The sequence below is a fragment of the Ornithorhynchus anatinus genome, chromosome 3, assembly GCF_004115215.2.
Source record: "Ornithorhynchus anatinus isolate Pmale09 chromosome 3, mOrnAna1.pri.v4, whole genome shotgun sequence".
NCBI classification, from domain to species: Eukaryota; Metazoa; Chordata; class Mammalia; order Monotremata; family Ornithorhynchidae; genus Ornithorhynchus; species Ornithorhynchus anatinus.
In genome coordinates, this window is record NC_041730.1 from 81,669,658 (window position 1) to 81,697,637 (window position 27,980).

General features: G+C 47.5%; 1 protein-coding gene across 6 annotated transcripts in view; it reads right to left on the reverse strand.

The window, feature by feature from the left end:
- LDB3 (LIM domain binding 3) overlaps positions 1-27,980 on the reverse strand; it is a 143,938-nt gene that overhangs the window by 56,389 nt on the left and 59,569 nt on the right. For 4 of the 6 annotated variants that reach the window (XM_039911503.1, XM_029059594.2, XM_029059593.2 and 1 more), the window contains exons 4-7: positions 27,900-27,975; positions 20,975-21,396; positions 5,311-5,480; positions 4,564-4,600 (exon numbers count right to left, since the gene is read on the reverse strand). In XM_039911503.1, the coding sequence (XP_039767437.1) occupies positions 4,564-4,600; positions 5,311-5,480; positions 20,975-21,396; positions 27,900-27,975 (705 nt within the window). Of the gene's footprint in view, positions 1-332; positions 1,209-4,563; positions 4,601-5,310; positions 5,481-9,314; positions 9,330-13,278; positions 13,483-15,190; positions 15,214-20,974; positions 21,397-27,899; positions 27,976-27,980 lie in introns of those variants that run through there. The other 2 variants (XM_029059601.2, XM_039911504.1) reach the window with 2 other exon arrangements.

Consider the following 27,980-nt stretch of genomic DNA (forward strand, 5'->3'; position numbering starts at 1 on the left):
TAGGCATGCATTCTCTCATGGGTCACTGGGGGGTAAATTGGTAAGGATGGATGGTCCATCTCTAAGGATGAGGGTAAGTACCCAGGAGGGCAACCCTGCCACTGGTCCTTTTAGCATCCTGAAGCCAGGACTGGGGACAGAGCAGATTGGGGACAGAGCACCCTGGGCTGATAGATTACAGGTTTGACCCAGTAATGGCAGGGTCATGGACATGTGGCCAAGCCCTAGGAATTGGTGAAAAAGGTATACTCCCTTTCTTTTCCTCATAGGCTTTGACATCTTCTCCTTTCCAGACTGAAGCTCTAGTGCAAAACAGGCACAGCATGACTGGATAGGTTTTCAAATTCTTTTTTATTTCAGAAGAAACATGCTGCTATGTACAGAAGAAAAAAGGGTGTTGAAGCAAAGCGAGAGCAGAATAGAGAGGGGAGCACTCAGGGCTGAAACTTAAACCATCGTGGCAAATCCCAGGACCAGTCATCTCTGGCTCGTCTACTCTTCAGAGCCCTGAACCTCCTCTAACAAAACTGCTATCTCCCTAGATTCCCTCTCCCATTCCCTGAGCTGCTCTACCCAACTTGGGCCTTTTGGATTTCTGGCTCCAAAAGGAAATGTCTGGGACCTTGTCTGACATTTCAGAAAAATAATCCCAGGTCTTGCCCAGCCCTTGATCCGAGGCAATTGCTCATCTCTAGGAAAATGACCATATGCACCGACTTGGCAAACTTCAGGCTACCTTCAGAAGACCTTCGTGTCAGATTATCCAATTTGTACTCCAATAACACTCCCCCTCAAAGAAAAGCTGACCCTAGAATGTATCCTATTTTCTTTATTTAGGCACGTAGAGTAGTAAATATGTCTTTCCTCCCGGCTACAGTTTAAGATTATATTTGATTTAGCAGCAAACAGCAATCCAGTGTACAATCAACAATATTTGCTTGAAGGGGTGGTTTGGGTGGTGGTAGAGGACTACTAGCTAGCAACCGAAAACAGTGATCTCATAAATATAGAAGACTGCCTGCTCTGCTTAAACTCTCAGCACAGCATAGAATTCTCTAGTATCACCATAGGTATTGCCTTTAGGTATTTTGGAGGGTTTCCAAGTGTGTTTTTAGCTATTAACATTAAGAATTTGCGCAGAAAGGCCATGATGCCATTTGCGCAATTTGGCAAAACGAGGGCCGTTACGTTCCGTTTCAAACCTTTCCCTGTGGCACAGAGAGAGAGAGAGAGAGAGGGAGAGAGAGAGACGGAGAGGGAAGGAGAAAGAGAGAGAAAGAGAGAGGAGAGAGGGGGAAGAAAGGGGTTAAAGAATGTGTCCACCACTCCCTTCCTGTACATCTAGTTGTTGATTGGATTAGTTTGGTATCCAAGAGCAACCCAAAGGGGCTGATGGCAGCTCTGGAAGGTTCATCAGACTCCTGCTGGAGGGGTGGGTGCTGACTATGGGGAAAAGACCTTTGGGGGAAATGACCAGGCAAATTCTGCTCCCCTCTTCCCCATCAGACTCCGAGCTGGGTGAGGGCCAGGCCTGGGGGATTGTATTGGCCCAGACCAGTCATGTCAGGTATGGCTTGGAAGAACTCTGAGAGTTCTTCAGTGTTCTGGCCCCACCCTGGAGGTTTGGGTCCTCCAAAGGGCAGGGGTGGAGGCTCCAACCATGGGCTTACCTACAGTGCATTTGAACCCTGGGTTCTTCCCAGAACTTTGCCAGCTTTCACAGTTAGCCAGGCTTGGACATCCCCACCAAAGACCCTCTCTAGTTGGGCTGCCATTATTAGAATCATTGACAGGCTATGCTGTCTTCCTGGGAACTCCACCAGATTCAGCAGATACGTAGCGTGGGCCCTCAGATCAGATGGATTGGAAAGGATGGGTGGGATCATCCGATTGGATTGGACTGGCTGTATTGTCTTATCTGATTGGATTGGCTGGATGGATTAGCTACTTGGTTTGGCTGGTCCGATTGATTGGGTTAGACAGGGCTGCTTTTGGCTAGGGTCTTTGCTAGGGAATTATCCTCAATTTATCTCTCTCTTTAAACCCATATTTTCAACTTGTCATCAAATTATGTGATTCAACCTGTCATCAAATTCTGTTGGTTCAACCTTCACAGCATCACTAAAATCCACCTTTGTCCTCTCCACCTAAATTGCTACCATGTTAATCCAAGCACTTACCTATCCCCTCTTGTTTACTGCATCAGCCTCCTTGCTGACAATCCCTGCCTCTTGTCTCTCCCCACTTCAGCCCATACTTCACTCTGCTGCCCAGATCATTTTTCTACAAAACTGATCAGTCCCTGTTTCTCCACTCCTCAGTAACCTCCAGTGGTTGTTCAGCCACCTCTGCATCAGACAGAAACTCCTTACTGCTGGCTTTAAAGCCAACACTCTCTAAGGTCACCAATGAACTCTTCCTAGCAAAAGCCATTAGGGAATACTCTGTCCTAACACAACTTGATCTCAGTCTTCTGCCTTTAACACTGTGGACCATTCTCTTCTCCTTGAAAGTCTTTCAGACCATGGTTTTGCCAACAAGGTACTTCTGCTTCCCCACTGGTTCCCCCTCCACCTCTCAGTCCTAACTATGGGCATTATGCAAGACTCTATTCTGGATCCCCTACTGTTCTCACTCTACATTTCCTCTCTTAAGGAGCTCATCCACTCACTTGGCTTTAACTACCATCTCTGTGTACATGTCCTCCACATTTACCTCTCCAGTCATGACTTCTCCTTTAATATAAAATCCAGCATTTTATTCTGACTCCAGGATGTATCCATGTGATGTCCTGTCAACACCTCAAACACAATATGTCCAGTGAGAAGCAGCCTGGTCTAGTGGATAGAGCATGGGCCTGGAAGACAGAAAGATGTGGGTTCTAATCCCAGCTCTGCCATTTGACTGCTATGTGACCTTAGGCAAGTCACCTAACTTCCCAGTGTCTCAGTTACCCTATATGGAAAACGGGAATTAAGACTTTGAGCTCCATGTAGGGCATGGACTGTGTCCAAACTGATTATCTTGTATCTACCCCAGCATTCAGTACAGTGTCTGGCACAGAGTAAGCACTTAGCAAATATCTTAAAACAATGTCCAATTATGTCCTTATCTTCTCTCTCAAAACTAGTTCTCCTCCTAACTTTCCTATCTCTGTTGGCAACACCACCATCTTCCCTATCCCAGAAGTTCAAAATCTTGGTGTTGCCTTTGCCTCCATACCCCTTTTTAGATCTCACATTCAGTCAACTATGAAATCTTGTTCATTTTGCCTCCATTTTATCTCCTGGATCTGCCTCTTTCTGTCCACTCAAACAGCTACCACCTTGGTTCAGATTCTGGTCATATTAGTTGGACTATTCCATCAACTTCCTCATTGTTCTCCCTGCCTCTGGCCTTTCCCCACTATAATCCCCACTATAGTCCCCACTCTATGCCCATGTTATGACATGAATCATCTTTTTGTAGAGTCACCGGGCACATATCTCTCTACTCAAAAAACCTTCATTAGTTACTCATCTCTCACAGAATCAAGTCCTTACCACTGAGTCGAAAACTCTCTACCAGCTCTCTCCATTATTTTTATATATAAATATATATTTACCTATAAACATATACACACATATATACATATATCCATGTAAATATATACATGAATATATATATCTATGCACACATACACACACATATATATAATATATAGGCTCTCTTCACCACCATACTCCCCTCATATTCTTCATTCTTTCCAAGCTCATCTTCCAAATTTCTCAATCTCAACTCTCCCACCTCCAACGCCTAGCTCATGGTGCTCCTCAACCAGGAACTCCCTTTCCTCCCAATTCTGATTCACCACATCTCTTCCCATCTTTAAAGTACCTCTAAATTCCCATCTCCTCCACCAAAGTTTTGTGGTACCCAAGATGAGCATGAGGAGTGGGCCAAAGATAAGTTCCAGGTCTCAGCTGATATGGTGGAAGGAGCGTAGTGCATGTATGGAAAGCCGGAGTGTTTCGAACAAGACCCTGAATACTGAAGATGCAGCAGCACACACCTGCTGCCATGCCCCCAATCCACCCACAAAGAGGTACAGGAAGAAGTCCCTAGATTTAATTAACAAAAGCAGCCCTGCACCTCCTCTAATGGATGGGAACCAAATGAGCATAACACTCAAATTGTAGAGTTAGAAACTCCACTTTCCCCAACTGAGTCAATCATGGAGATGCAGTTTGTGCCACATCAGCTCTCTCATCACAGCCTTTAGCCACATCCAGGGACCTCTCCAATCCATGGGTCCCACCTTCTCCCTAATCCAGTGGTTTGGGCATCTCCCCCGAACATGGGTCCCCAACATTGCTCTTTGGATTGACTGCTGCTTGCCAAAGACTAAGCCAGTAGCCCTGAGGGGTTTAGTGGTTTTTGAGTAAATGAGTTAGAATGGTTTCTTCCAAACAGAGGGAAAATTAGCTTTTTCAAAAACACTGATTCAGATTACAGCTGTTACGGAGCATTAGGTATTGGTTATCTGTAATGAGAGGGTCTCAGAGTGGGCTTCATGGTGCCTACCTTGATCTTCTCAGAGCTTCTTCATCAGGGTCTTGCACTGAGGAGGGAAAAATAATTCAGTCACCAATGGCTAAATTGGGTCCTTGGCCCAAATCCCCCAGCAAATGTAATGGAAAGTCCATCTCTGAGGCTTTGGGGAATCCAGATTTTCTAGAGAATTTGGACTGGGATTTAGGGTTCCCAGGTTGGTTTGAGGAGTGAGGGAGTGGAGGAATAGGAAAGATGGGGAGGGAGGAGGGTTAGAGGCTGCTGTTGTACAACTTCCTCCACCAACTTGAGGAAGGGAGAGAACTTGGTTGGTGGAGGGGAGGTACGTTCGTGTGTGAGATTGTTTGGAAGAGGTCACAGAAGAATCATAGTAATAAACTTCCCAGAAAGGAGGAAGAAATGCCCAAGTACAGCCACAACTCTACCTGCCAATGTGAAGTAGTGGGAGGTCCATCCCCGACCAGGCATTGAGTTTCTCACGCCAAAGCAACTGGCTAATTGCTTTAGAAACAGTCTCTCTCTCCTACTCACCAATGGTGAACAGCCACTTAATTCAGGAGAGTTTCTGTCATTGTTCTAGTGGCCAGAGCAGAGACAGCTGGCAGAAACTGTGTAGGGGCCATTCGACCTTTGTTCTTATTCACCAGGCTGCCTCGTTTAGCAATTTGGGCTTTGTGCTCAGGGCTCATGGAAGAATCACAGAGGGACGTATGGAAAACCCACCCCAAGCTCCAGAGCGAGTTCAGACCCCAGACTTACTGAATTCCGTTCCGGTCAGCTGGGCGAGGATGCGGAAGGACTTAGACTGCAGGTTGGCAGAACGGCGGGCCCAGTCGTCTGTCTCACCTTCTGGCTTGTTCTGGTTTTTAATCACAGCCTGATACACGGGGGAAGCACTGTCTACGGGAAGATCTTTAACAGGAAGGTTACTGCAACGCAGAAAGAGGCCCATCGGAAAGGGGCCAGGGAGAGGTGGGCCTGCCCCCAACACCCATGCCCTCCCCTCCTCTCTGACTTTTGCCTTTTCCGTGGGAAGAGGAAAAAAGATGACTTAATGGAGAAACCAAGAAGGTGATTTCAGTAGGAGGGAGAGGACAAAAACTATTGTGGCCCAGTCCAACTTATCTGTTCTCATAGGGGCTGGCTTGGGATTTGCTCGATCCACCTTCCCATCCCCACCCCCACTAGGAGTTCAGTGGTAGGAGTTCCATCAGGATCTCTCAACAGGGTGGTCCCTGGGATTTTGTAGACTAAAGACCACTGAACAGTCCTTGTGCTTTTGGAGCTGGACAGCAGCATTGGTTTGACCCCAAAGACCGGTGGGTAGGCAAGTGTATGGTTCTGTGACTCTCCATGGCAACAAAAGGGCAGCGGAGGGGGGTATCTATTCCTTTAAAAGGGTTAAAAGGGAAGCAAGGAGAGGGGGATTTCGCTCTGTTGGTTTCCCCAGTGGAATCTTGCCCTGCCAAGGAATCAGTTCCAGTCCTGAGTGTTTGCAGCCTATTCTGTTGGCTTCCTGACCTTGCCCCCTGACCTAGGCTCCCTCTTCCTCCCCATCCGTTCATTGCTTCCATGAGCGAATAATGGGCTTTGCATCAGGTACAGTGCCACTATTATCTTTATACAGTTGCTTGCCTCCTCGCAATGGGAAGGATGGAAGCATCTCCCTCTTGCCCTTTTCAACAACCAAGGCTATTTCTACAGCTCAGGACCTACTGTGGTTAGGGTTCCAGACCTTGCATTTTGACCCACCAGAATGCACACCCTGCATCTGGTGCTTTGAAATTGAAGGGTAGCTGCTGAGAAGAACAAGAGCAAGAAACCACTGTCTCCTGTCCCACGGCCCTGATGCCTTCAAGAACAGGATCCTAGGAGTTCCCTTTATTGAAAATAGGGTTAACCAGTCAACAGGACTGTCTTCTTCCCACTGAACTTCAGTTCTCTACCCTCTAGATGAGGGGGTTGTAGTGTAGGGCTTAGGTGTCTTATAAGATGTCTTCCTCTCCTTTGAATTGAGTCACGGTCTGGGCCGTCCCTCCACTGGTTCCTTGGGATAAAGGGCTTGGTGGCTGCCTTCTATGTGAATAGGCACTCAGTTCTCCATTGGCTCATCCCTCAGAGAGGTGATGGATTTCCACATGTGTAGGGCAAAAAGTGTATTTCTCAGTAACCATTTGGGGAAGCTAAGCTGTCAAGGATTTGAGAACAGAGCACAGAAATGGAGCCCAAAGAGTTGCACTTTTTGCTCTGGAGAAAGGATGATTCTGACATGTATTACAGGTTATTTGGATCAATGCCTCAAGTTGACTTTGCTTTGAGCTAAGCATGACTTGGCCTCAATCCTTTCTCTTTAAGTTGCCAGGACTGGGGAGTAGGGGTGGGGAGAAGCAGCAGAAAAGTCCATTTCTCACCTGAACTAGGGGACCTCTCACGTCGAGCATGTTGACTGCCGAGTTGAAGGAATGAGACCCGTCCCCTTCTAGGACCTCTCTCCACCTCCCCGTACTGCTCTCTGGGAGCACTGGAACATTCCAGCAAGCACCACTACCCCACCCCCTCCCGCCAACTACTTCCACCACAATGAGAATGAAGGCCATCAAACCTCTTTGAGCCAGGGTCCAATCCAATTGAGAGTGAAGTCTCATGATTTGGCCATGGATGGAGACAGAGAAACAGGGAAGCAAATTTCTGGGGCAATGGTCGGTGTGTGTGCCCCAACTGGAATGCCAAAGGAACCCATCACTCAGAATGGAATGAGAAAATAACCTGGGCACCGCAGAGGAGGTGGAAACCCATTTGGATATTTCCATTCATGGGCACTAGGGGCAGGATTTGATTATGGCTTTGAAAAAGAGGTTTGATTGAAACACGCAACACAAAGATACGACCACAGCATGTAACTCTTGGTTCTTGGTACATTATGGATTCCACAGACATAGAGTATGGCACAATGAAAATGGAAAATTTGTCCATTAGGAAGGATGTCCTTTCCATAGGTCTCGACATGAGGTTTCGATAATGCCGATCTAAATGGCCGGTAGCAATCCCTGGGGCACCCAGTCACTCAAACGCTATGTGGCGAACATATGGTTTCATTATATTTTATGGCTGGTGTAGTCAGTGAAGTTGTGTTTCTAGATCAGTAAACACAGGGTTTATGCATATCTGTCAGAGCCACTGAGAGATGGTTTGGGAAAGTTGACTCTAAGATCTTGAAGTCAAGTGTTACTTCTTATATGTTACCTGCCATTTTTATTGGTTTGGCCATTTTTACTAGGCATTAAATTTTGACTTTTGTTTCAAGTTTCTACATCAAAATACTATGAAATCTATAGCATTATGTCCTGAATTCTTCTTCCCCGCTTAAGAAGTTTGGAGTATTCTCTTGACTGAATAGTTTAATCTCCTCCAAGAGGTCTACTCTGACTAAGCCCTCAATTCCTCTTCTCCCCCTCCCTTCTCCATCAAATTTGCATTGGATTTGTATCCTTTATTCACCGCTCCTTGAGTCCCACAGCACTTATTTACATATCTGTAATTTATTTATTTATATTAATGTCTGTATCCCCCTCTAGACTGTAAACTCATTGTGGACAGGGAATGTGTCTACCAAATCTGTTTATATTGTATTTTCCCAAGCGCTTAGTACAGTGTTGTGCACAGAGCAAGCACTCAATAAATATGACCAATGGACTGACTGATTCATTTGAGATTAAATGGACTTGGAGTTGACTTAGAGAAAGGTAGTATGCTTAGCTTTTCAGCTTCATTTACCACAACCCTACATCACTCAGGGAAGGTTCACTTTGCCATCTGACCCGATCTGACCCAAATCAGCAAGATCAGTGTCAAACACAGCACTTTCTAGTCAGCTTGAGGTCCGGCAGTTCAGACAACCTCTTTCCTCCACTCTTCTTCCTTTCCTGACCCAAGAAAACACTCCTCTGAGTTATGCTCAACTCCAGAACCCTGCTAAGGACAAAGGGGATGTTGGAAATTTCTGCTTGAAGATGAATGGAAATGGTCAGAACAGCTTTCTAATCTTGAAGTATCTTCTTAAATTCTTACTCATTAAACTCTCATGTACCCAGAAGTAAACGGCAGGCGTAATTGGGTCTCTCACCCCTTATAAAATGGACTTTACTATAAACTGAGCATTGGGGTTTTATTGTGCAAATATATTGATCTTTGACCTTGAACTTGACTACCAACTCTGACCTCCTTTATTGCACGGCAGGCTTGGCCTCAGTTGAAAAAGTCCCTTCCCTAGAGGTCATCCTTCATCATTCCTGTAGAAAACAGGGCTGCACAAGAAACGACCAAAGACCCTTGTTTGAAGCCCTCCTTTGTTCTGCTCAGTGCCGGATCATTGCAGGAACGTCTCCTTATCTTCTGAAAACCATCACAGGGGTTCCTAAGGCTTTGAAGGGTAGCATAGGTCTGACTATGTGAATCTTTCCTACTACACAAGTCCTCGAAACCAGAGATGAAGCAAAACCAGATCCACCAGCTCCAAGGCACTGGAGAATGGAACTGCCCCGATTTCACTGGCTCTAAGTCCATTAAATGAATATGTGACCAGGACGATAGGCGACAACCAGGAGACAGACAGACCAGATGAAGAACAACTGTGACCATTTCCCCTAACTACGACAGTGGGAGACAAAGTCCATTCAGTAACCCAACACACCAAATCAGCACACCATTTCCCAATCAACATAACCACTGAAGACTTTGTGAGAAAGGAAGATGGATCTACTTACACCAGTGGAGAGTCACTGTAAGGCATGTCATGAAAACCCAGCAAATGGTATTGATTTGATTGATTGGTTTCCATCATTATGCAGAGGGGGTGATGGGTGAGCACAATAGAGCAATGTTGGTATCAGAAATAAGTTAAAAAAAGAAAGGATTGGATAAAGAGAGAAGAGAAAAAAGAAATCATCAATGAGGAAGAAATGAAAGAAATCAACACGAAGCACATGAATCCGTATTATCACTCCAGATTTCTGTTAGAAGATCATTTTTCACTCCCCACCTACACAAGATGGAAAAGTTGCCTAGTGTTGACACTCTTGGCTGGAGAAGGAAGGAAGTGACTTGGGTTTGGGCAGTGTCACAGGCTGTTATTGCCCTAGCAAATTACCCTGAATATTTTGGACCCCAAAGCACATTTTGGACCAGTCAGTTTTCTGGATTCTTCAGACTCAAGTGTTCTTTTAGGCCTGAAATGTCTGGAATGTTTGCTAGAGTAAACATATTGCAGTATACTGTCTCCAAGGTCCTGGAAAGCAGTTATGGTCTGTACAAATTCATCTAAAAAGCCACTTCTTCCAGGAAGCATTCTTTGTTAATACCTCAACTTTCCAGTTGTACCACCCTGCCTGTCATTTCAGCACCTATGTATTTATTATCACTATATTTGCTATTTATCTTTTCTCCTCTGTATATTATTACATCACTATTATCTGTGGTATGCTTGTCTCATTACACTGTCATCTTCAGGGTAAGGATTGCATCTTTTAGTTTTATTGTATGCTTCCAAGTACTCAGTTCAGTGCTCTGCACACAGCAGGTGACTAGTATAGTGCTTTGCACACAGTATGTTCTCATTATATCACACTGATACTAATACAATGATAATTGCTTTTCTTCTGCATGGGAGGCACAAGAGAGTTTCCAGCCAGTTTATCTTTGTAAAAATTTCCTTCTGGCCCGCTTCAGATGTATACACCACACACACACACACACACACACACACACACACATACAAGCAGTGACTACAGGTGTTGCTTTAATGAAAAAGTCATGGTTTATAAAGGAAAAACCCACTCATTTTTCAAAGCTTCATCTTTTTGGAAAAAGCATGACCTGGTAGAAAAAGCATGGGGCTGGGAATCATAATTCAGGATATCTGCTGTGTGATTTTGGGCAAGTTACTTTACCTCTCTGTGCCTCAGTTTCCTAATCTGTAAAACAGGGATAAAATCCCTGCTCTTCCTCCCTCTTAATCTGTGAGCCCTGTGTGGGACAGGGACCGTGTCCAATTTGATTCTTTGGTACCTACCCCAGAGTTTAGCACCATGCTTGCCACATAGCAAGTGCTTAAAAAGTACCATCATTACTAATATTCAACTTTAAACGGTCTCTTCTTTTCCCCAGTGGATCAGAAGACTTTCAATGAATCAGGGAGGAGTTGCTGTGAAAATGGGCAAATAAGTTATTTTGAGAAATGGAAGAAATGGGGCCCTGGAGAGAAGAGTGAGAGAGTGAGGAAAGGGTAGCTCAGATTCCTTTCTATAGGGCCATGGAAGTAAGGGACAAAACATGGAAGCAGCCTAACCTAGTGGAAAGACCAGGGGCCTGGGACTTGCCCTGACCTTGGGCAGACAGTTCACTTCTCTGTGCCTCAGTTATCTCATTTATAAAATGGAGATTAAGACTGTGAGCCCCATGTGAGATCTGGACTGTGTCCTACCTGATTAGTATCTACCTTAGCATAGTACAATGCCTGACTCATAGTAAGTGCTTATCAAATACCATAAACCCCCACCCCCAAAAACCAAAAAAAACCTTCTCCATGACTACCAACTGGCTTTGGCTCTTCCATCAGTACACTGTAATTTCCTAATGGGCAGGGACCGTGCCGACCAACTCTTTTGTACTGTGCTTTCCCAAGTGCTTAGTACAGGGCTCTGCACATAGTAAGAACTCAGTAAATACCAGTGATTGATTGATTGATTCTACAATCCTCCTCTTTCCTTCAGAAACCAGATGATATCTGAGTTTCATTTCCACACTCCTTATATCTGTGCCAACAAGGGCCCTCTTACCAATTCAGATTTCAGATGGCAAGCGAGTGGCCAGAATCCAAATTCCAGTTACACATCTCTCAACACTCCATTTAGAATTCCCTTCTACTGCTTTCAGACCTTTATAATAAATCTTCAGCTTCTTAGCAAAAAGGTTACAGAAAATCTATTTTAATCTGGCATTCTAAATATCAAATGCTTTCTTATTAGGAGTGCCTAGCTCTGAAAGAACTGAAAACTCAAGGAGGAAGATTTTTTTCTTGGAAATTCTGAGTTGATTCATGGTGAAAAACAAAAGCTGAACTGAGGAATATGTCCACAGTTTCAAACTTCTTCCATTTCCCTTGTAGAAGCACCCAAGCCCTACTAACATCACAAGGATATGAAAGAGAGATATGTATGGCACAAAATTGATTGCCCTGTTTCCCTTGGCATCTCTTTCCTTCCTCTCTTCTCTGATGTGCTAAAACTTATCCAGTGTCTTGGGAGGGAAAAAAGATACAAACTTCCCCAAGACTGAATAGAAGCCACTTTCAAACCTGGTGTGCGGAATGGATGGATCGCAATATATATATATGCAGAGATCAATCTTTTTAGTGCTTCATCCACTTGCTCATGAGGCATAAACCCAAGCCAGTTTTCTTCAGAAAAGATCTTGGAACTCTTACTGACTTATAGGTCTGAGTGGGTCTGAGACCCATAGGGAATGATGGCTGGGTTGAAAGTCTTAGTTCCAGAGACCAGGAGTGGTGGGTGGTGGTGATAGTGGGATGATGGTGGAGAATGTGGCAGCTCTGTAAAACCCTCCTCCCCCTATCTTGCCTTAGACTAAGCATTTACTCTCCTCCTCCTCCTGCTGCTTACAGAACTCCTCCTCTGGGTTTTCCCAAGGGTTCCAGGACTCCAACCTGAAGCAACTCTACAAAACCAACCAAAACAGGAACTGCATTTCATGCTTCTGGCTTATGATTCATGAAGCCTCAGTCCCTTGACCACCCCAAAGGATGGATTTGGAGGCAATGGCCTTCAAGTCAAAGGGCAAGAAGCTTTGGATTCAATCCTAAAATCCCTACTGGGGTCTCTGGAATTTCAATGCAGAAAGCATGGACACAAAGCCATTTAGATTTGAAGGATTGGGAATCAACTGGACCTTTGCTGGCAGGAGGAGGAGCCGGAGGTCACTGAGGTAGGAAATAGCCCCAGATGTGTTGCAAAAAATGACCCCTCTTAGTAAGAACGTTCCTTTGTGATGTCTCTTTCTCTGCACTAGCTCTTCAGGAAGTTCATGGGAATCATTTATGTTGACTAATTTGGTAGGGGTGGCCGAGAAGCTGCTTGGCTCAGTGGAAAGAGCATGGGCTTGGGAGTCAGAGGTCATGGGTTCTAATCCCGGATCCGCCACTTGTCAACTGTGTGACTTTGGGCAAGTCACTTAATTTCTCTGTGCCTCAGTTACCTCATCTGTAAAATGGGGATTAAGACTGTGAGCCCCACGTGGGGCAACCTGATCACCTTGTATTCCCCCCCTGCACCCCAGCACTTAGAACAGTGTTTTGCACATAGGAAGCGCTTAACAAATACCATCAATATTATTATTATTATTTCAGTGAGAGACTCCCGCTCTGCTGGGCCCTTATGGCTTCTCCTGTTCAAGTCCATTGTCCCCTCTACCCATCACTGTTTCCCCCGCTGCTGGCTAATTGCTCCTTGGGCCATGTTAACCCAAAGGGAGTGGTTTTCCATCCACCAGGACTCTTCAAACCTAGGCCGCAGGCAGCCACACCAAACCTGTGCTGGAGTAGCACTGGTGAGGAAATTGAGAGTTTTGCTCCCTCAGCAAGATGTGGGCCAAGCTTATTTTCAAGACTATGGCAGAGACTGGCTTCCCCAGTTGTACAAAGAGGATGGTTCTTACCCACTTAATTCACTGCCCTGGGCCTGAGCCTGGCCAGCAATGGCATCCATGATGGCATCCTGGGAGTACATGCTGATGGGGGTGTTGTACTGGGCGTGAATGATGGTAGCTTTGCCCCCCAGCCCCTTCACTTCAATGGGCTTGTGGGTCGAGAGAGCCGAGTCCTTCAGTGCATTGGGGTTGAAGCGTTCAGCGGTCTCGGCACTGGGGCACGACGGGAAGCAGAGGAGCAGGTGGGGTGGGGGTGAAGCAAGAGAAAAGAGAGGGAAACAAGAAACAGCACAGAATGGCGGAGTGGTTACATGGAAAATCAAAAAAAATGAAAGAACTCAGGGCTGGGGGTGGGGGTGATGGGGCATACGTGGATGAAAATCTCACCACACCAAAGCTTCAGCCTCAAGCACTATAGAGAGAACAAACCTTTGGATACAAAAGGGAGATGTGAAAAGGATATGGGAGTTTGGATGTTCAGCCTTGGTTATGAGGAGGCTAAACATTCACTGATTAGCCTCAATTTCAATGAAAGAAAACCTCACAGTCTGTAGAAGGGAAGTTACGGGGTTGGATGGACTGTCTCCTGTCCTGAGGATGGGTATCCAGGAAGGCAGCCACCTCACAACTTAGTTTTTCCAAGCTTTCTGGTGTCACTATTAGAGAAAGAGGAAATACTGGAGTGGGTTTTGGATCATGGGTCTGAAAACGGGTTTGATCTTCATAAGTTAGTGTCATTGCTATGAAAGTTTATGGGACAAGCTCGCTGCTGCATGAATGGAAGTGTCTTTTCATTTAGTGAGATATCTCCAGGGGAGGCACAGAGGTGCGGCAGCCAAAGAACATCCAGACAGTAGCATGCGCAGGGGACAGAGAGACAGACTCATGCAAGACAGAGATCCAAGCCCAGAATTCCCAGCCTGAAAGCTCTAGAGGTCATGACCACACGGAAGCTGTGCACATGCCCTGCCAACACCTTGAGACTTCTTTGAGTGGAAAGTCTCTGTTCCGTCACTGATCTTCTCTGACCTCTCCGTCTTTCCATTGCTCTCTGTGGGTCCTCGGGCCCATGCGTGTATCAGCCGAGAAGGGCAAGTGCCCTCTGGGAGATGGTGTCAGAAGCCACAGAAGACACAGATGGAGGTCTCCATTTGGCTCATTTCACAGCTGGGCTTGTCCACTTCCTGGCTCTGATGTGCTCTACCAGAGGCCTAGGGATGCCCCATGCCTCATCCATCCACTTCAGGAAGACGGTGGCCACCACCAAAAGACTGGCATGGATCCTCAAGCCTAAGCTCCAGGTTCAGGAAAGACTAGGGCAGGACTTTGCAGGGCCAAAGGGCAGTGAAAACAAGAAGACTCATTCAGCAGCCATGGTAGCTCTCTTGAAACTGGGCCTCCAGCTGATGCCCAGGAGGTCCTGAGAAGTTTCCTGAGATGTTTCCTGAGATGTTTCCTGACAGAAAGTGTCCAGCGCTGGCCCTCTGGGTCCCATTTGCACTAACTGAGAGTTCCTGAGTTGAAGCATGGTAGGTATGAGCTCCATGCTGAGAGTTAAAGCAAAGTCGCCTCATAGCTAGGGCTGGGGCTGTCTGTTCCATTGTTGAGCGTGCTCCCTGTCTCTGAGCAGTGGTCAGAAGAAGTGGAAAGAGGCTGAAGAGTGGTAATTTGGAGAGGAGTGCGTGCCCGGAAATGGCCAGGCTTATGGGGGGCAGGCGGGAGAGCCTTGCCCCATCTCAGCCGACAGAGCCAACACAGCACAGTCCCAAGCCTTACTGAAAGCCCACAAGCAGAATGCTCCCGGCAAGAACACAGAGATTCATGCTCCCCCATCTCTGCCACAGAGAAAGCAGGTAGCGTTGTGTGTGCATGTACACGCACACACACGCGCACACACACACACCAGTCATTCAATACTAACTTGGCTGGAGAGTTGGGTATCACCTAGGGGAGAGAAAGAGCAAATAAAAAATGAACAAAGGAAACAAGGGAGGGAGGGAAGGAAGGAGGGAGAGGCCTGAGGATAGCAGACAGTGAGTAGAATCGGTTAGAAGGTATTTTCACATGCTTTATCTTGTTAATCCAAGTGCTTATCCTATCCTGCCTTGATTACTGTATCAGCCTCCTTGCTGACCACCCTGCCCTGTGTCTCTCCCCATTCGAGTACATACTTCACTCTGCTGTCCGGATGACTCAAAAAAACATTGAGTCTGTGTTTTCCCATGCCTCAAGAACCTCTGGGGGTTCCCCATCCACCTCTGCATCAGACAGGAACTCTTTACCATTGGCTTTAAAACACTCAATCACCTTGTTACTTTCCTACTACAACCCAGCCCACACCCTTTGCTCCTGTAATGTCAACCTACTCACTGTACCTCAATCTCCTTTATCTTACTGCCGACCTCTTGCCCACATCATGCCTCTGGCCTGGAATGGCCCCCCTTTTCATATCTGACAGACAATTACTCTCCCCACCTTCAAAGGTTTACTGAAGACACATCTCTTCCAAGAGGTTTTCCCTGACTAAGCCCTCATTTCCTCTTTCCCCACTCCCTTTTGCATTGCCCTGACTTGCTCCCTTTATTCACACCCCATAACCCCACTTATGAACATATCCATTATTTATTTATATATATATTAACGTCTGTCTCCCCATCTAGAATGTAAGCTCACTGTGGGCAGGGAATGTCTCTACTATATTGTTGTGTGGTACTCTCCCAAACACTTAGTATGGTGCTCCGCACAGAATCAGTGCTCAATAATTACAATTGATTGATTGACTGAGGTAAAACCATCCCAAAGACAGGGATTCCATGAACCGGATGGAGGAGAAGAAAATATTGCAGAGGGTAGGGGGTAGCCAACAGGGAAGCAGTGTGGCATACAGATGGGGGTTTGGGACTCTCAAACAATCTGTCTAAATGGCTAACTGACCTGAGCCTCTTCCCTCTTCTCCCCGGCTCCCCCAGCCACATTTAGCCCCTGCCCCCCACAACACACACACACACATACACACACAAACACAGTCTTTTCAACAGCACCTTCGTACTCCACTCTGGCCCATAGTCCCAGCCCCCTAAATCCTCTTATGCTAGAGAAGGACATGAAAGTGTGGCAAAGCTCCTTGAGGGCAGGAATCCTGTTACTTACTGTAGTACTCTCCCAAGTCCTTAGTACAGTGCTTTGCACATAGCAAATAGTAGATACCATGGATTGATTGATCGTGACTCAGGGGCTCCCACCACCTGCTTCCAAAATCCACCCCCTCTACTTTTGCCTCCAAGCCCATCCCTTCTAACCTCGAAAATCACTTACTTGCACCCACAGTCTTCTCTCCCCCGCCCCACAACCACTGTCTCTGATGGTTCCTTTCCCTTTCGCTCCAACTTTACCCATCTCCTCTATCCTAAAAAAACCCTTCTCTGGATTCTAGAGTACATCAGCAATCACCTTGTCTACCATTCCTGTCCAAATTCTTAAAACAGGTTGTGTCTGCCCACTGCCTCCAATTCCTCTCCTCTCCAACTCTCTCTAGAATCGGGCTTCTGCTCTGTTCACTCCATGGAGATGGTTCTTTCCAAGGTCACCAATGACTTCCTTCTTGCCAAATTGAATAGACTCTACTTTTGACCTCATTTTCCTTGACCTCTCAGCCACTCCATCTTTAGCCCAGTGTCCAAAGTCCCAGGGTGAAGGGGAGAAATCAGCATTATTCTCCAAAATTCACACCTAAGAGTCCCTCAAGAACTGGATATCATCCCACATCTTGGCCAAACTTCCCCAGAGGACAAAGTAGTAATGCTTGAGGCCCTCTGGCATGGCTGCCCTTTGGTAGGGACTGGGAGTTGGCCTGGTCAGCTCATAAGGCCAGCTCCTTTCCTACCATCCAGACCCTCACCCCTTTAAGATTCTTCGTCTGAATGTATCAACCTCTGTATCACTCCCGGCCGTCCTCCACTCGGCTCACCAATCCTACTCTCAAAAATTCAGCCCCTTGGAAGCTTGGGGGGGGTGTGTGTGTAGTTGGGGGGGGAAGGGGGAGGGGTGGTGCCTCATCTTTTCCACTGCTCCCTTTGCTCTTCCCCCCTCTCCCTGCCCCACAGCACTTATTCATTCATTCAATAGTATTTATTGAGCGCTTACTATGTGCAGAGCACTGTACTAAGCGCTTGGGATGAACAAGTCGGCAACAGATAGAGACAGTCCCTGCCTTTGACGGGCTTACAGTCTAATTGGGGGAGACGGACAGACAAGAACAATGGCAATAAACAGCGTCAAGGGGAAGAACATCTCGTAAAAACAATGGCAACTAAATAGAATCAAGGCGATGTACAATTCATTAACAAAATAAATAGGGTAACGAAAATATATACAGTTGAGCGGACGAGTACAGTGCTGTGGGGATGGGAAGAGAGAGGTGGAGGAACAGAGGGAAAAGGGGAAAATGAGGCTTTAGCTGCGGAGAGGTAAAGGGGGGATGGCAGAGGGAGTAGAGGGGGAAGAGGAGCTCAGTCTGGGAACGCCTCTTGGAGGAGGTGATTTTTAAGTAGGGTTTTGAAGAGGGAAAGAGAATCAGTTTGGCGGAGGTGAGGAGGGAGGGTGTTCCAGGACCGCGCGAGGACGTGACCCAGGGGTCGACGGCGGGATAGGCGAGACCGAGGGACTTATGTGTATATCTGTAATTCTATTTATTTATATTGATGTCTATTTATTTGTATTGATGTCTGTCTCTCCCCACCTCCCCCCTGCGCCCAGACTATGAGCTCATTGTGGGCAGAAATTGTCTCTCAATTGCTGTATTGTACTTTCCCAAGCACCTAGTAAAGTGTTCTGCACACAGTAAGCACTCAAAAAATATGACTGAATGAAAGAATGGTGTGCTGATCCCAGATCCCAAGGCTGAAATCTCTAGATCATGCTCGGGCTGGCCTGGAGCTCTGGTGGATTTAGGCGGTCAAGGAGTGGGTAGGCACTGCTCAACCCGAGGATTCATTGGCTCCTATTGGCCTGCAATCATGGGCCACCCTAGCCCAAGGGAGCACCTTCACTTAGACAGGAACAGGTCTTGACCAGTGAGACTGTAATCCCAGAGCTCAGTCCTCCCCTGGCCTCTGCCACAATAAATCCAATGCATCCAGTGCTGCCCCTCTAGTACATTTCCTGGGAGCCCATTGAAGATGACCATAGCTTGGGTACCCTGGATCAAGGAGCAGGGGTCCAGTCCCCTTCCAAAATTTGTTCTGGCAGGTGCCGGGGACCTGGGTGGGGGGGAATAGGAAGAAGGCCCGTTTAGACTGAGAGCCCATCACTGGGCAAGGATTATCTCCATCTGTTGCTGAATTGTACATTCTAAGTGCTTAGTACAGTGCTCTGTACATAGTAAGCACTCAATAAATACTACTGAATGAATGAATGAAAGGCCCAGAGGTCCCAGGCCAGGTTGGGGAAGGGGTGGAGGGCCCTGTTTCCCTCAGTCCTCCCTTACACCCCATCCTCTGCTTTGTGAACAAGGAATGTGTCTTGTCTCTTTTAGGGGCAGAGAAGGAGGACTCTTTCCACTAAGAGAACAAGATGCAACAAGCCAGTAGTTCATCAAGCTGTGTAATGGCCAATCAGGGCCCCTGTGACTTTCTTTCCCTAGCTTACTGAAGGTGAGGTTAGCTGTCCCGAGTAAAGCCCCCATTTCCCCAAAACTGTGGAAGGATCTTTATCATGGATCCTGGGAGAGCCGAGATTCCCTCCTCCCCCACCCCTAGACTCTCACTGCAAGAAACTCCAACAGCTCTTCCAACCAGGAGTGGAGCCAAAAATATCAGCTGCCAAGGTATATTAGGAACAGTGAAGTCTTTGGAGGGGAACAGAAATTCCTTCTCCATTTTAGGTATGTGCTGCCCAGCTGAGCAGCTGCTGCTGGGGAACTGCTGGGTAAGCGGATCACTCTCCACCAGGGACGGGGCCACTGGTGCCTGAGCCGGGGGCCACCTGCCCTTTCAACAGGCCAGCTGGAACCGGCCTCAGACAGGATTGGTCATGGATCCCTCAGTCACACAGGGCCCCAGAGGTTCTGAGCACACCCCCATGGAAAAATCCTCGGCCCTGTCCCAGCTTCTCCAGAGTCAAGCCCAAAGTGGAGGTAATACATTACTTAAACTGAGACTCCCATATGGGACAGGGACTGTGTGCAATCTGATGAACGTTGTATCTACCCCAGTGCTTAGAATATAGTAAGAGCTTAACAAATATAATAATAATGATAATGATAATAAATGTGTACCAATTACCACCTGGCCCAGGAACTCTAGGAAGGCAGCAGAGAGGGGCTCCTAGAGCAACCTGGATTTCCTCTACCATTTTTCCTCTTCCTCAGTGCTTAAAACATAGTAAGAGATTCATAAATAATAATAATTTAAAAAAATGTTTACCAATTACCACCTGGCCCGGGAACTCTAGAAAGCCAGCAGAGAGAGCTCCTAGACCAGCCTGGATTTCCTCTACCACTTTTCCACTTCCTAAATTGTAGAATTCTGGGACTAATTTCTTAGAATAGGCTAGGCTAGACCTCATTGGAGAGCAACATGAGAAATCTGGAGCCATCTAGTACATTCCCAACGGATGTTGGTGATTTCCCAAGTATCAGTCCCCCTGTTTCCATTCCTCATCCCCTTCTCTTCCTTGTCCAGCTGCTTCCCCTGCCCTCAGTTCCCTGGAAACAGTTGAGGAAAAGCCCGGTTGTGCAGTGGCAGTGGCTGACTTTCACCCTTCATGCAGAGACGGGGGTCTCAATGGGATCCATGTTCTTGGGACATGGAAAACCAGCCCCACCCCCACCCTCCATTCCTGACTAAGAAGGGGGAGGTAGTCAAAAGCACAGATTCCCCTTCTTGCCTACACAAATCCAAGTCCAATGATGCCACTTGACTGAGGGCCCGGAGACCCACATACATTGATGCCCTTCTCATTCCTTATGAAGGACCTTTCTAGTGGGGGCTCCAGTCTCCCAGCTTTGGATTTCCTTGAGCTCAGTGCCAAAGGTGCCTACCCTGTAGGCTGTGGAGGGGTGACTATACCCTTAGAAGGCTGTTTCTCTTGAATCTGACCTCCACGGTGAGCACTTTCTATCTTGAGTGACCCCTGCTGTATCAATTCGGCAAGAACCCACGCATCCCACCCCAACCTCGATGGCACTGGGCTATGTACCAGCTCCGATCCCCAGTTTTGTTGCTGGCAAACCCTTCCCCACCTCTTCCCTAGAAGACAAAGATATATTATCTTGACATGAATAGCAGGCCCATATCCATCCCACACCAAAGTCTCGGGTCTAACCAATCACATCCCAACTCCACTGATGGAGAAGAGGCCCAGATTAGAGAGAAATTGTATGTTTGGCTACAACTGCCGGGCTCTGGCCTGTTTACCCAAGGCAATCTGAAATGCCTGCCACAAGGTTTTCCCCCAATGCCTACAGCAACCGGCACGTCTAGGGGGCAGCCTCGCTCCCATGGGGTCTCCCCCAGGTCACTTGGGCCCCTGTGTCTCAGCCGGAGAAACATCATGTCAAGACCCACTTCAAGGCAGGGCTGTGCACCCCCACGGACCAAGAGTTACCAGCAATACAGCAGTGAACCCAGAGTTAACTAGGGTTGTGGCCCCTCGTTCTAAATACAAATACATAAAGACCATGGATTGATATCATCACAATACCTACCCTGACGGGAGTCCACCTCCTGAAGCCTTCCCTCTGAGGCTTAACTGATACATCTCGGCCATCTCCCTCAATGTCTCCGCCGAGTAAAGGCCAATGGGGTTGTTATACTGTCTTTGCTTCCCAGAGTTCACTTGGAGTTTGGGGCTGAGGCTAGAGGAGCCGACTGGGTTGACCGAAGGTGTCAAGTGACTCCGGGGAGGTGACGGGGTGGAGGCCGCTGGGTGAGAGGGGAAGGAGCTCTGCAGTTCAGTGGACTGGGAGCAAGAGGAGCTGTGGGACAGGTTGATCTCCTGCTTGCCGAGAAAGCCTGACCACGCTCCGTTGGTGACTACATCACCACCTAGAGACCCAGCTGCCGGACCGGCCTGAGGAGGTGGGGAGGCCTGCTGGCCATTTCCTTCTGCTGTGGGGTCCTGGAGCAACTGACATGCAGGCCAAGGAGAGAAAGAGAAAAAGCAATCAGCATACACATGCACCCAAGGACATCGCCGCTCTTTGGACGTTCTGTCTCCTGGCACCTGCAATAAATGGCTTTGCGATCTCAACCCTGATGCACCTATGCAACAAAACCAAGAGTTTGGCTTCCACCCTCCAGTTCCTCTTCAGAGATAAAACCTGAAAGAGAAAAAGCTTTTTTTTTTTTGCATCCCTAACAAGGAGCTCCAGTGGCAGCAAAGCCGAGCTTGATCTTTCACCAGCACCAAGATTGGCTCCATGGCCTCTGTTTCCTGTTCTAAGGAAGAAGACCATGATGTGGATCACAACAGCACAGGGGAAGAGGCCAAACCTTCATCAGAACTTCTGTCAGAATGGACAGAAGTTACTGGAGTCACCTGGAATGGAGTTGAAATTCAATTGGCCAATCCACCAGATTGCCCGCTTAAGGCTCCAGACCATGCAAATTAGCCCATGCAGTTCAGCACAACAGTTAGCAGGAGGTGAAAGGAGCTAGCTCAGGAGTCTGGGGGCCACTGGTCACCTGGGTCAAGGTCATGTCAGATCCCGGGGGAGCTGAGTGACCCATGTCATAACTTGGAGTTTTATCTCTGCGCAGCATCGCAAGCTGTAACCTGAGTTCAAAACCGAGGCCACAACCAGGCCTGGGATCTGGGGTATAACTAGGGCTATAATTGGGGCCATAACCAGACCGAAAACTGGTTCCACAGCTGACCTTGTAACTTGGGCCTTAAACAGATTACATCAAGGCTCAGTTTCTCTCCTAGATCCACTGGATTCTTTTCTTTATTCTGAACCCTGGCCAGCCAGAGGGGCAGGGCCGGGTGGAGCTGAGCAATCCCTCCCAGTTTTATTTGACAGTTGATCCCCTGTTTTGAGTCCCGGTATCTGGGACTCATACCAGCCCAAGTACAGTAATCTGCGGCCTTCCAGGCATTCCTTTAGACGTGGAAGGGATATTTCTTTAGACTGCTGAACCATGGGAAGCAGGCTGAACCCAGAGCAGGCATCCATACCAGAGGAAAGAATCACCCTCCCGTCCTCCTAAAACAGGGAAGCTGGACCAGTCTTCCCCTCAGGCAACTCTGATCCTCCACACCTTTCTCCTTTCAAATTTTCCCCTTGGACACACTCAGCAACGTGGCCGAGGAAGAGGAATGAGGAACTATGCTTTCATCAAATGAAAACTTTTTGTGGGAGCCAATGACGGCTTCATCAGAGCGGCCCTCCCTCTGCTCCAACCAAGGAGCTCCACAGCCAGTGTCCAGCTACTTGAGTTCTTGGCCTAGAGCTGGACCCCATCATTTAGAGCTCTGCATGATGGCAGCATAGTCCTGGCCCCCTGACCGACAGACATGAAGACTGGAGAGAAAGAAGGCAGCATGGTCTAGTGGATAGAGCAGAGGCCTGGGAGTCAGAAGGAACTGGGCTCTAATTCCGGCTCTACCACTTGTCTGCTGTGTGACCTTGGGTAAGTCACTTCTCTGTGCCCCAATTATCTCATCTGTAAAATGGGTATTAAGAATGTGAGCCCCACGTGGGACATGGACCATGTCCCACCTTGTAGTTACCCTAGCGCTTAGTACAGTGCCTGGCAAGTAGTAAGAGCTTAAGAAATACCATTCAAAAAAAGAACTTTCTCTGAGTGCACTTCACCCAATAATCTGCTGAGATTTTCCATCTCTGGCTCAGTCCACTGTTGATTTGGATTCTTGATTTCCTGGCATTACAGTCAATAATAACACTCATTAAAATGCTTACACTCTAACACCCAAATCTTCCTGCTGACCCAGGGGGGTAATTTGCCCCAAATCCATGACCCCAGAGGGCTTGCTAGACCTGGAAGATGCAGACCACCAGGAGTTAGATCAACTTGGAATTTTGTCCTGAAGTACAGCAAAATTAAGCTCTCTCTTCATTCTTCAGAGGCCCCAAAATACTTTTGCCACATACTGACGGTGGGTCTGCAAGACTCAGAAAGGAATTATTGGCTCCTGCATTTCTCAGCCTCATGTCTGATAAGAAAGCTGCTCCCCATGGCTTTGTCTTCCAATGCCTTTCTCCACAGGCAGATATAGGTGTGTGGGGGAGACTGTTGAGCTTGCTCAGCCATACCTGGCCAGGAGCCTCTGAATGGGCACTTCAGTTTGTTCTGATTGGGGTCCTCTCTGGCTTAGTAGAAAATGCAGAAGGCTGAGAGTCAGAAGACCCAGGTGCCAATTCTGGTTCTGCCACTCTGCTGCTAGGTGACCTTGGGCAAGTCACTTAATCTTGCTATACCTCAGTGTCTTCATCTGTACAATGGGAATTGCATACTTGTTCTACCTCTCCCAAGTGCTTAGTACAGTGCTCTACTCATAGTACGAGCTCAACTACTCACTGATTGATTGATTGAATGACTGACTGACTGATTCGACAGTGAGCCCCATTTGGGATGGAGACTGATCTAATTGTATTGCATCTTCCCAGCACTGAATACAGTGCTTGGCACATAGTAAGTGCATAGCAAATACCACAGTTGTTATTTTATTTTGTTAGGTCTGGGGTCTGGTGTGGCCTAGTGGAAAGTATACAGGGCTGGGATTTGGGAGACCTGGGTTCTAGTCCCAACTCTGCCACTGGTCTGCTGAGAGACCTTGGGCAAGTTGCTTAACTTCTCTGAACTTCAGTTTCCTCACCTGAGAAAAAGGGATAAGATACCTGCTTTCCCACCCTCTCGGATGGTAAACCACTTATGGGACAGGGACTGGTCTGATCTGATTATCCTAAATCCACTCCAGTGCTTAGCTCAGGGCTTGCCGACAGTAACCACTCAGTCAATACCATATTTACTACTATTGTTAGCTTTAAGGCTGGCAAAGTGCAGTCTGAAATCTATTTCCCACCTCTCACAAACAGCAGAGATTCCCCAGACTGACCAAATCTGGGATTATTAGAGATTTTTATTCTTCCTGTTTCAGGATGAATAAAAATCCAACAGCAGGCAGCATTATGAGGCAGCTTTCTGCCTCCTAACTCAATTTACAGAGCTCCATAGAGACCTGCCATATTTCAGAACACGTGAAATTCTCCTTCACCCAAATGGGAGTTTCTTGTGGAGGGAGGGAAGGCAATAATTCTTTCAAGGGTTAAATAAATGGCTCCTAAATCAGGAAAGGAGTACAGGGGGATGGAAACTGTTGGCCCTGCAGCTTTGATAAATCTGCCACAAGGAACACACAAACTAGAGATCTCCCAAAGCCATCTGGTAAATCTTCAGGAAAATATGCTTTGCATTAAATACCTCAATACATGATTCACCATAAATGTTGCCAATTGCAAATCGACATGAGCTATAGGAAAATAATGATCCATATGTCAAAAACCCAAACCTGAGGCAAGGAGGGTGCAAGACAATTTTGACCAAAAATCAAATCTTTCAAATCTTGGCCCTCTCCCCTGCCACCTGCACCTCCTTTCTGCCAAATCCACTGCATTTCAACAGTGTCGAAGCGTTCGATATTTCACAATACGGTTGGTTGCTACTTGGGCATTAACCTCGTCCTGCTGAAAAACTGTCAGGCTTGAAATTTAGCCACTAGCCCAAGTGTGCCATGGGACCATTCACCAATCACAAGCTCCTCTAGGGATTTCACGATGATGACCACAGAGGAAACACGACTTTACTGGTGATATCCTTCTGGAACTTGGGTTAATGATCAAGATTCTGATTATTATTCCTTCATAAGCTTCCCAGTTGAGTGCCCACTGGAGGAGATGGATCGGAGAATCTCTCTTTCACAACCGGGATACTAAGCCCTTTGAAGGCAATAACCAAACTCTCTGAGTCGGGGGTGGGGACCAGAGGCAAAGTCTTGGCCCAATTGTGCCTCTTCACATCAAGAGACTAATTCTCCTCATTTCCAGTAGAGGGCACTTGATACTGGGCTACATTGCCATTTCTCTGTTATACTAGACCTTGCCCCATAGCACAACAATTCAAATCTGTTTTTTCTGAGTTCTCCTCTCCCTGGCCTTCTACATCCTCAATGAATATGCCGAAGCAGTGCCAGCAGGAAATGTCCAGGCTGAAGTAGAGAAAGGTAGAAAGACTCACTTTCTTCAGACCCCACGTTTTCTCATCCCTAGAGTCATCATTGATTCCCTTTCTTCCTCTTGCCAGATTTTTCAAGGCGACAGGTACACCAGAAATGTTGATCAGATTATTAACCGTTCTCAAGCCCTAGTTTTCAGAATACAATGCCCCAGTCACCAGGGCCCAGCCACTGGGGACGTAAAAAGAGTGGCAAAGGGCAGGATCTAGCCCTAACCGCTGAATTGGCAATGCGTTGGGACAGTAGAATGAAAGCTATAAATATTCTGAGCTCTGTGAGACTAAGACGCTATGGACTCTTCAGTTCCAGCTTTGGGGGCAGTAGTTAGGAGATGAAAGCAAGTTCTGGATCCGGGCTCCGGGCTCCTTGCAATGGGTTAATATATTTTGGGAAGAGGGCTGGTCATTGCAAGCGCTTAGTACAGTGCTCTGTCCACAGTAAGGTCTCAATAAATACAATTGAATGAATGAATGAATGGGGAGGTTGGGGAACTAGTCACATCTCCTGCTCAGCTGCCTGCCATCCCTAAGGATCTTGAAACAGTGGAGCCCTTAAACCCTTCCTCTGGGTTCCAGCCCACTCCCTCAACATTCGATTAGCTATCTCTGGGTGGCCCAACCCTTCCCTAGCACGTGCTGGTAAGGGAAAGAGTGGGGATCTCACCTGCAAGTGCCTCCTCACTCTTTTCAGGCTCCAAAATTAGGGTCTGGGTGGGAGGGGCTTATCCTCAGAGACTTCTTTCCCTTATTGAGGGGATCTAAATGGAAATGGCCCAGGGGAAAGCCCTCAGAACCCTGAAATCCTGCAGGGGATTTGACTCTGCCATCAGCCAGCATCATTCAGAAAAGGGTGGTGGAAAGTTCTCATTTTAATTCTCTGTGAGGGTTCCTACCATAGGCACTCTGGTGAAAAGTGCCAACATTTCTTTTCAAGTAGCGTGGCTCAGTGGAAAGAGCCTGGACTTGGGAGTCAGAGGTCATGGGTTCAAATCCAGGCTCTGCCACTTGACAGCTGTGTGACTGTGGGCAAGTCACTTAACTTCTCTGGGCCTCATTTGCCTCATCTGTAAAATGGGGATTAACTGCGAGCCTCACGTGGGACAACCTGATTACCCTGTATCTACCCCAGCGCTTAGAACAGTGCTCTGCACATAGTAAGCGCTTAACAAATACCAACATTATTATTATTCAAGTGAAAAGTCAAAAAAAGGATGGGATTTGGGAGGGGCAGGCAGGCAGGCTTTGAGGAGCTGGCTGGGCTTCTGGGTCTTTTTAGCCCTAGTTGAGCCCTAGTTGACAGAGACTGTGGGGAGAAAGGCTGAAGTCTAACTTAAAAGGCCAGGGAGGTGAAAACAATGGCTTCAGCCCCATGGCTGGTAACCCTAGGGGGCAATATCCCCCATCACTCCAAGGAGTTGGCACCCATGCCCCCCATATGAAAGGAGAGTTTCGGGCAACCTGAGATAGAGTTTCAGATGACCTGAAATACCCAAATCTTTGCTTGTGAGTTCACAGCCTTCTGCTGCCAAGGGCAGACGGCACATCTGGATGGACTTTGGGGGCCTCTGGTCCTCCCAGGAGTCCAGCCTACTGCACGTAGGTTACAGGTAAAGGACAAACACCCCCATATTGACCCTTCCCTGCCCCAACACCCTCCGACCCCTCTCTGAGCCAGAGACGTACACATTCAAACACCAATTTCTCAAAAGCACAGACAGGCTTCATTCATCTACCCTAGGAACCAGACAAGGAACTGGGGGCTTTATCTGCCCTTGGGATTAATTTGCCTCTCCTCAACCTCCATGGATTCCTGGGCTTTCTGCTATGGGAGGCCTCTTTGACTGAGAGGTGACTAGTACCAGCTCTCTCCTCCCCCCTCAGACAAAGTTCAGTCAAGGCTCTGGCCAGGAAGCTGGATATTATGCTGGTCTTTCTGCATCTCTCAAGACCAGTTGTGCCTGACCCCCTGGGTTGGGATGGTAGAAGATGGATTTTAACGAAGAATATTTTTGAGACAGAGACCTTCAGTGGGACCTCCCCTCCCGTCAGCAAGTTCCCTCCTTTTCTTGGAGCTAATCTGACTCTGACAGTCTCTTGACCAGTTTCAAAGCAAGTGCTCTATTACTTCCCATCCCAGTAACCCAACCCTTGTTCCAGTAGCCTAGATGTGACTAGGGAGGCTTTCAGGGTCACCAGAGGCCTGCAACGAGGAATGGACATGGACTCTCCCATTCACATGCTCCCCATCAACAGCAAGGAGCCAGGCCAGAGGTCATCAGCATGGAACAACCCACCAGCACCAATGACCTGGTGATCCTGGGGTTGGAGGAAGTTGGAGCAGGAGATCGGGGCCAAAGGCCACTTGGGATCACTTACCTTCTGATGGGGAATCACAGGCAGAGGCGAGTCAATCCTGGGGGCTGAAGTGGAGATTGGCACGGGGCGCTTGGACCTGAA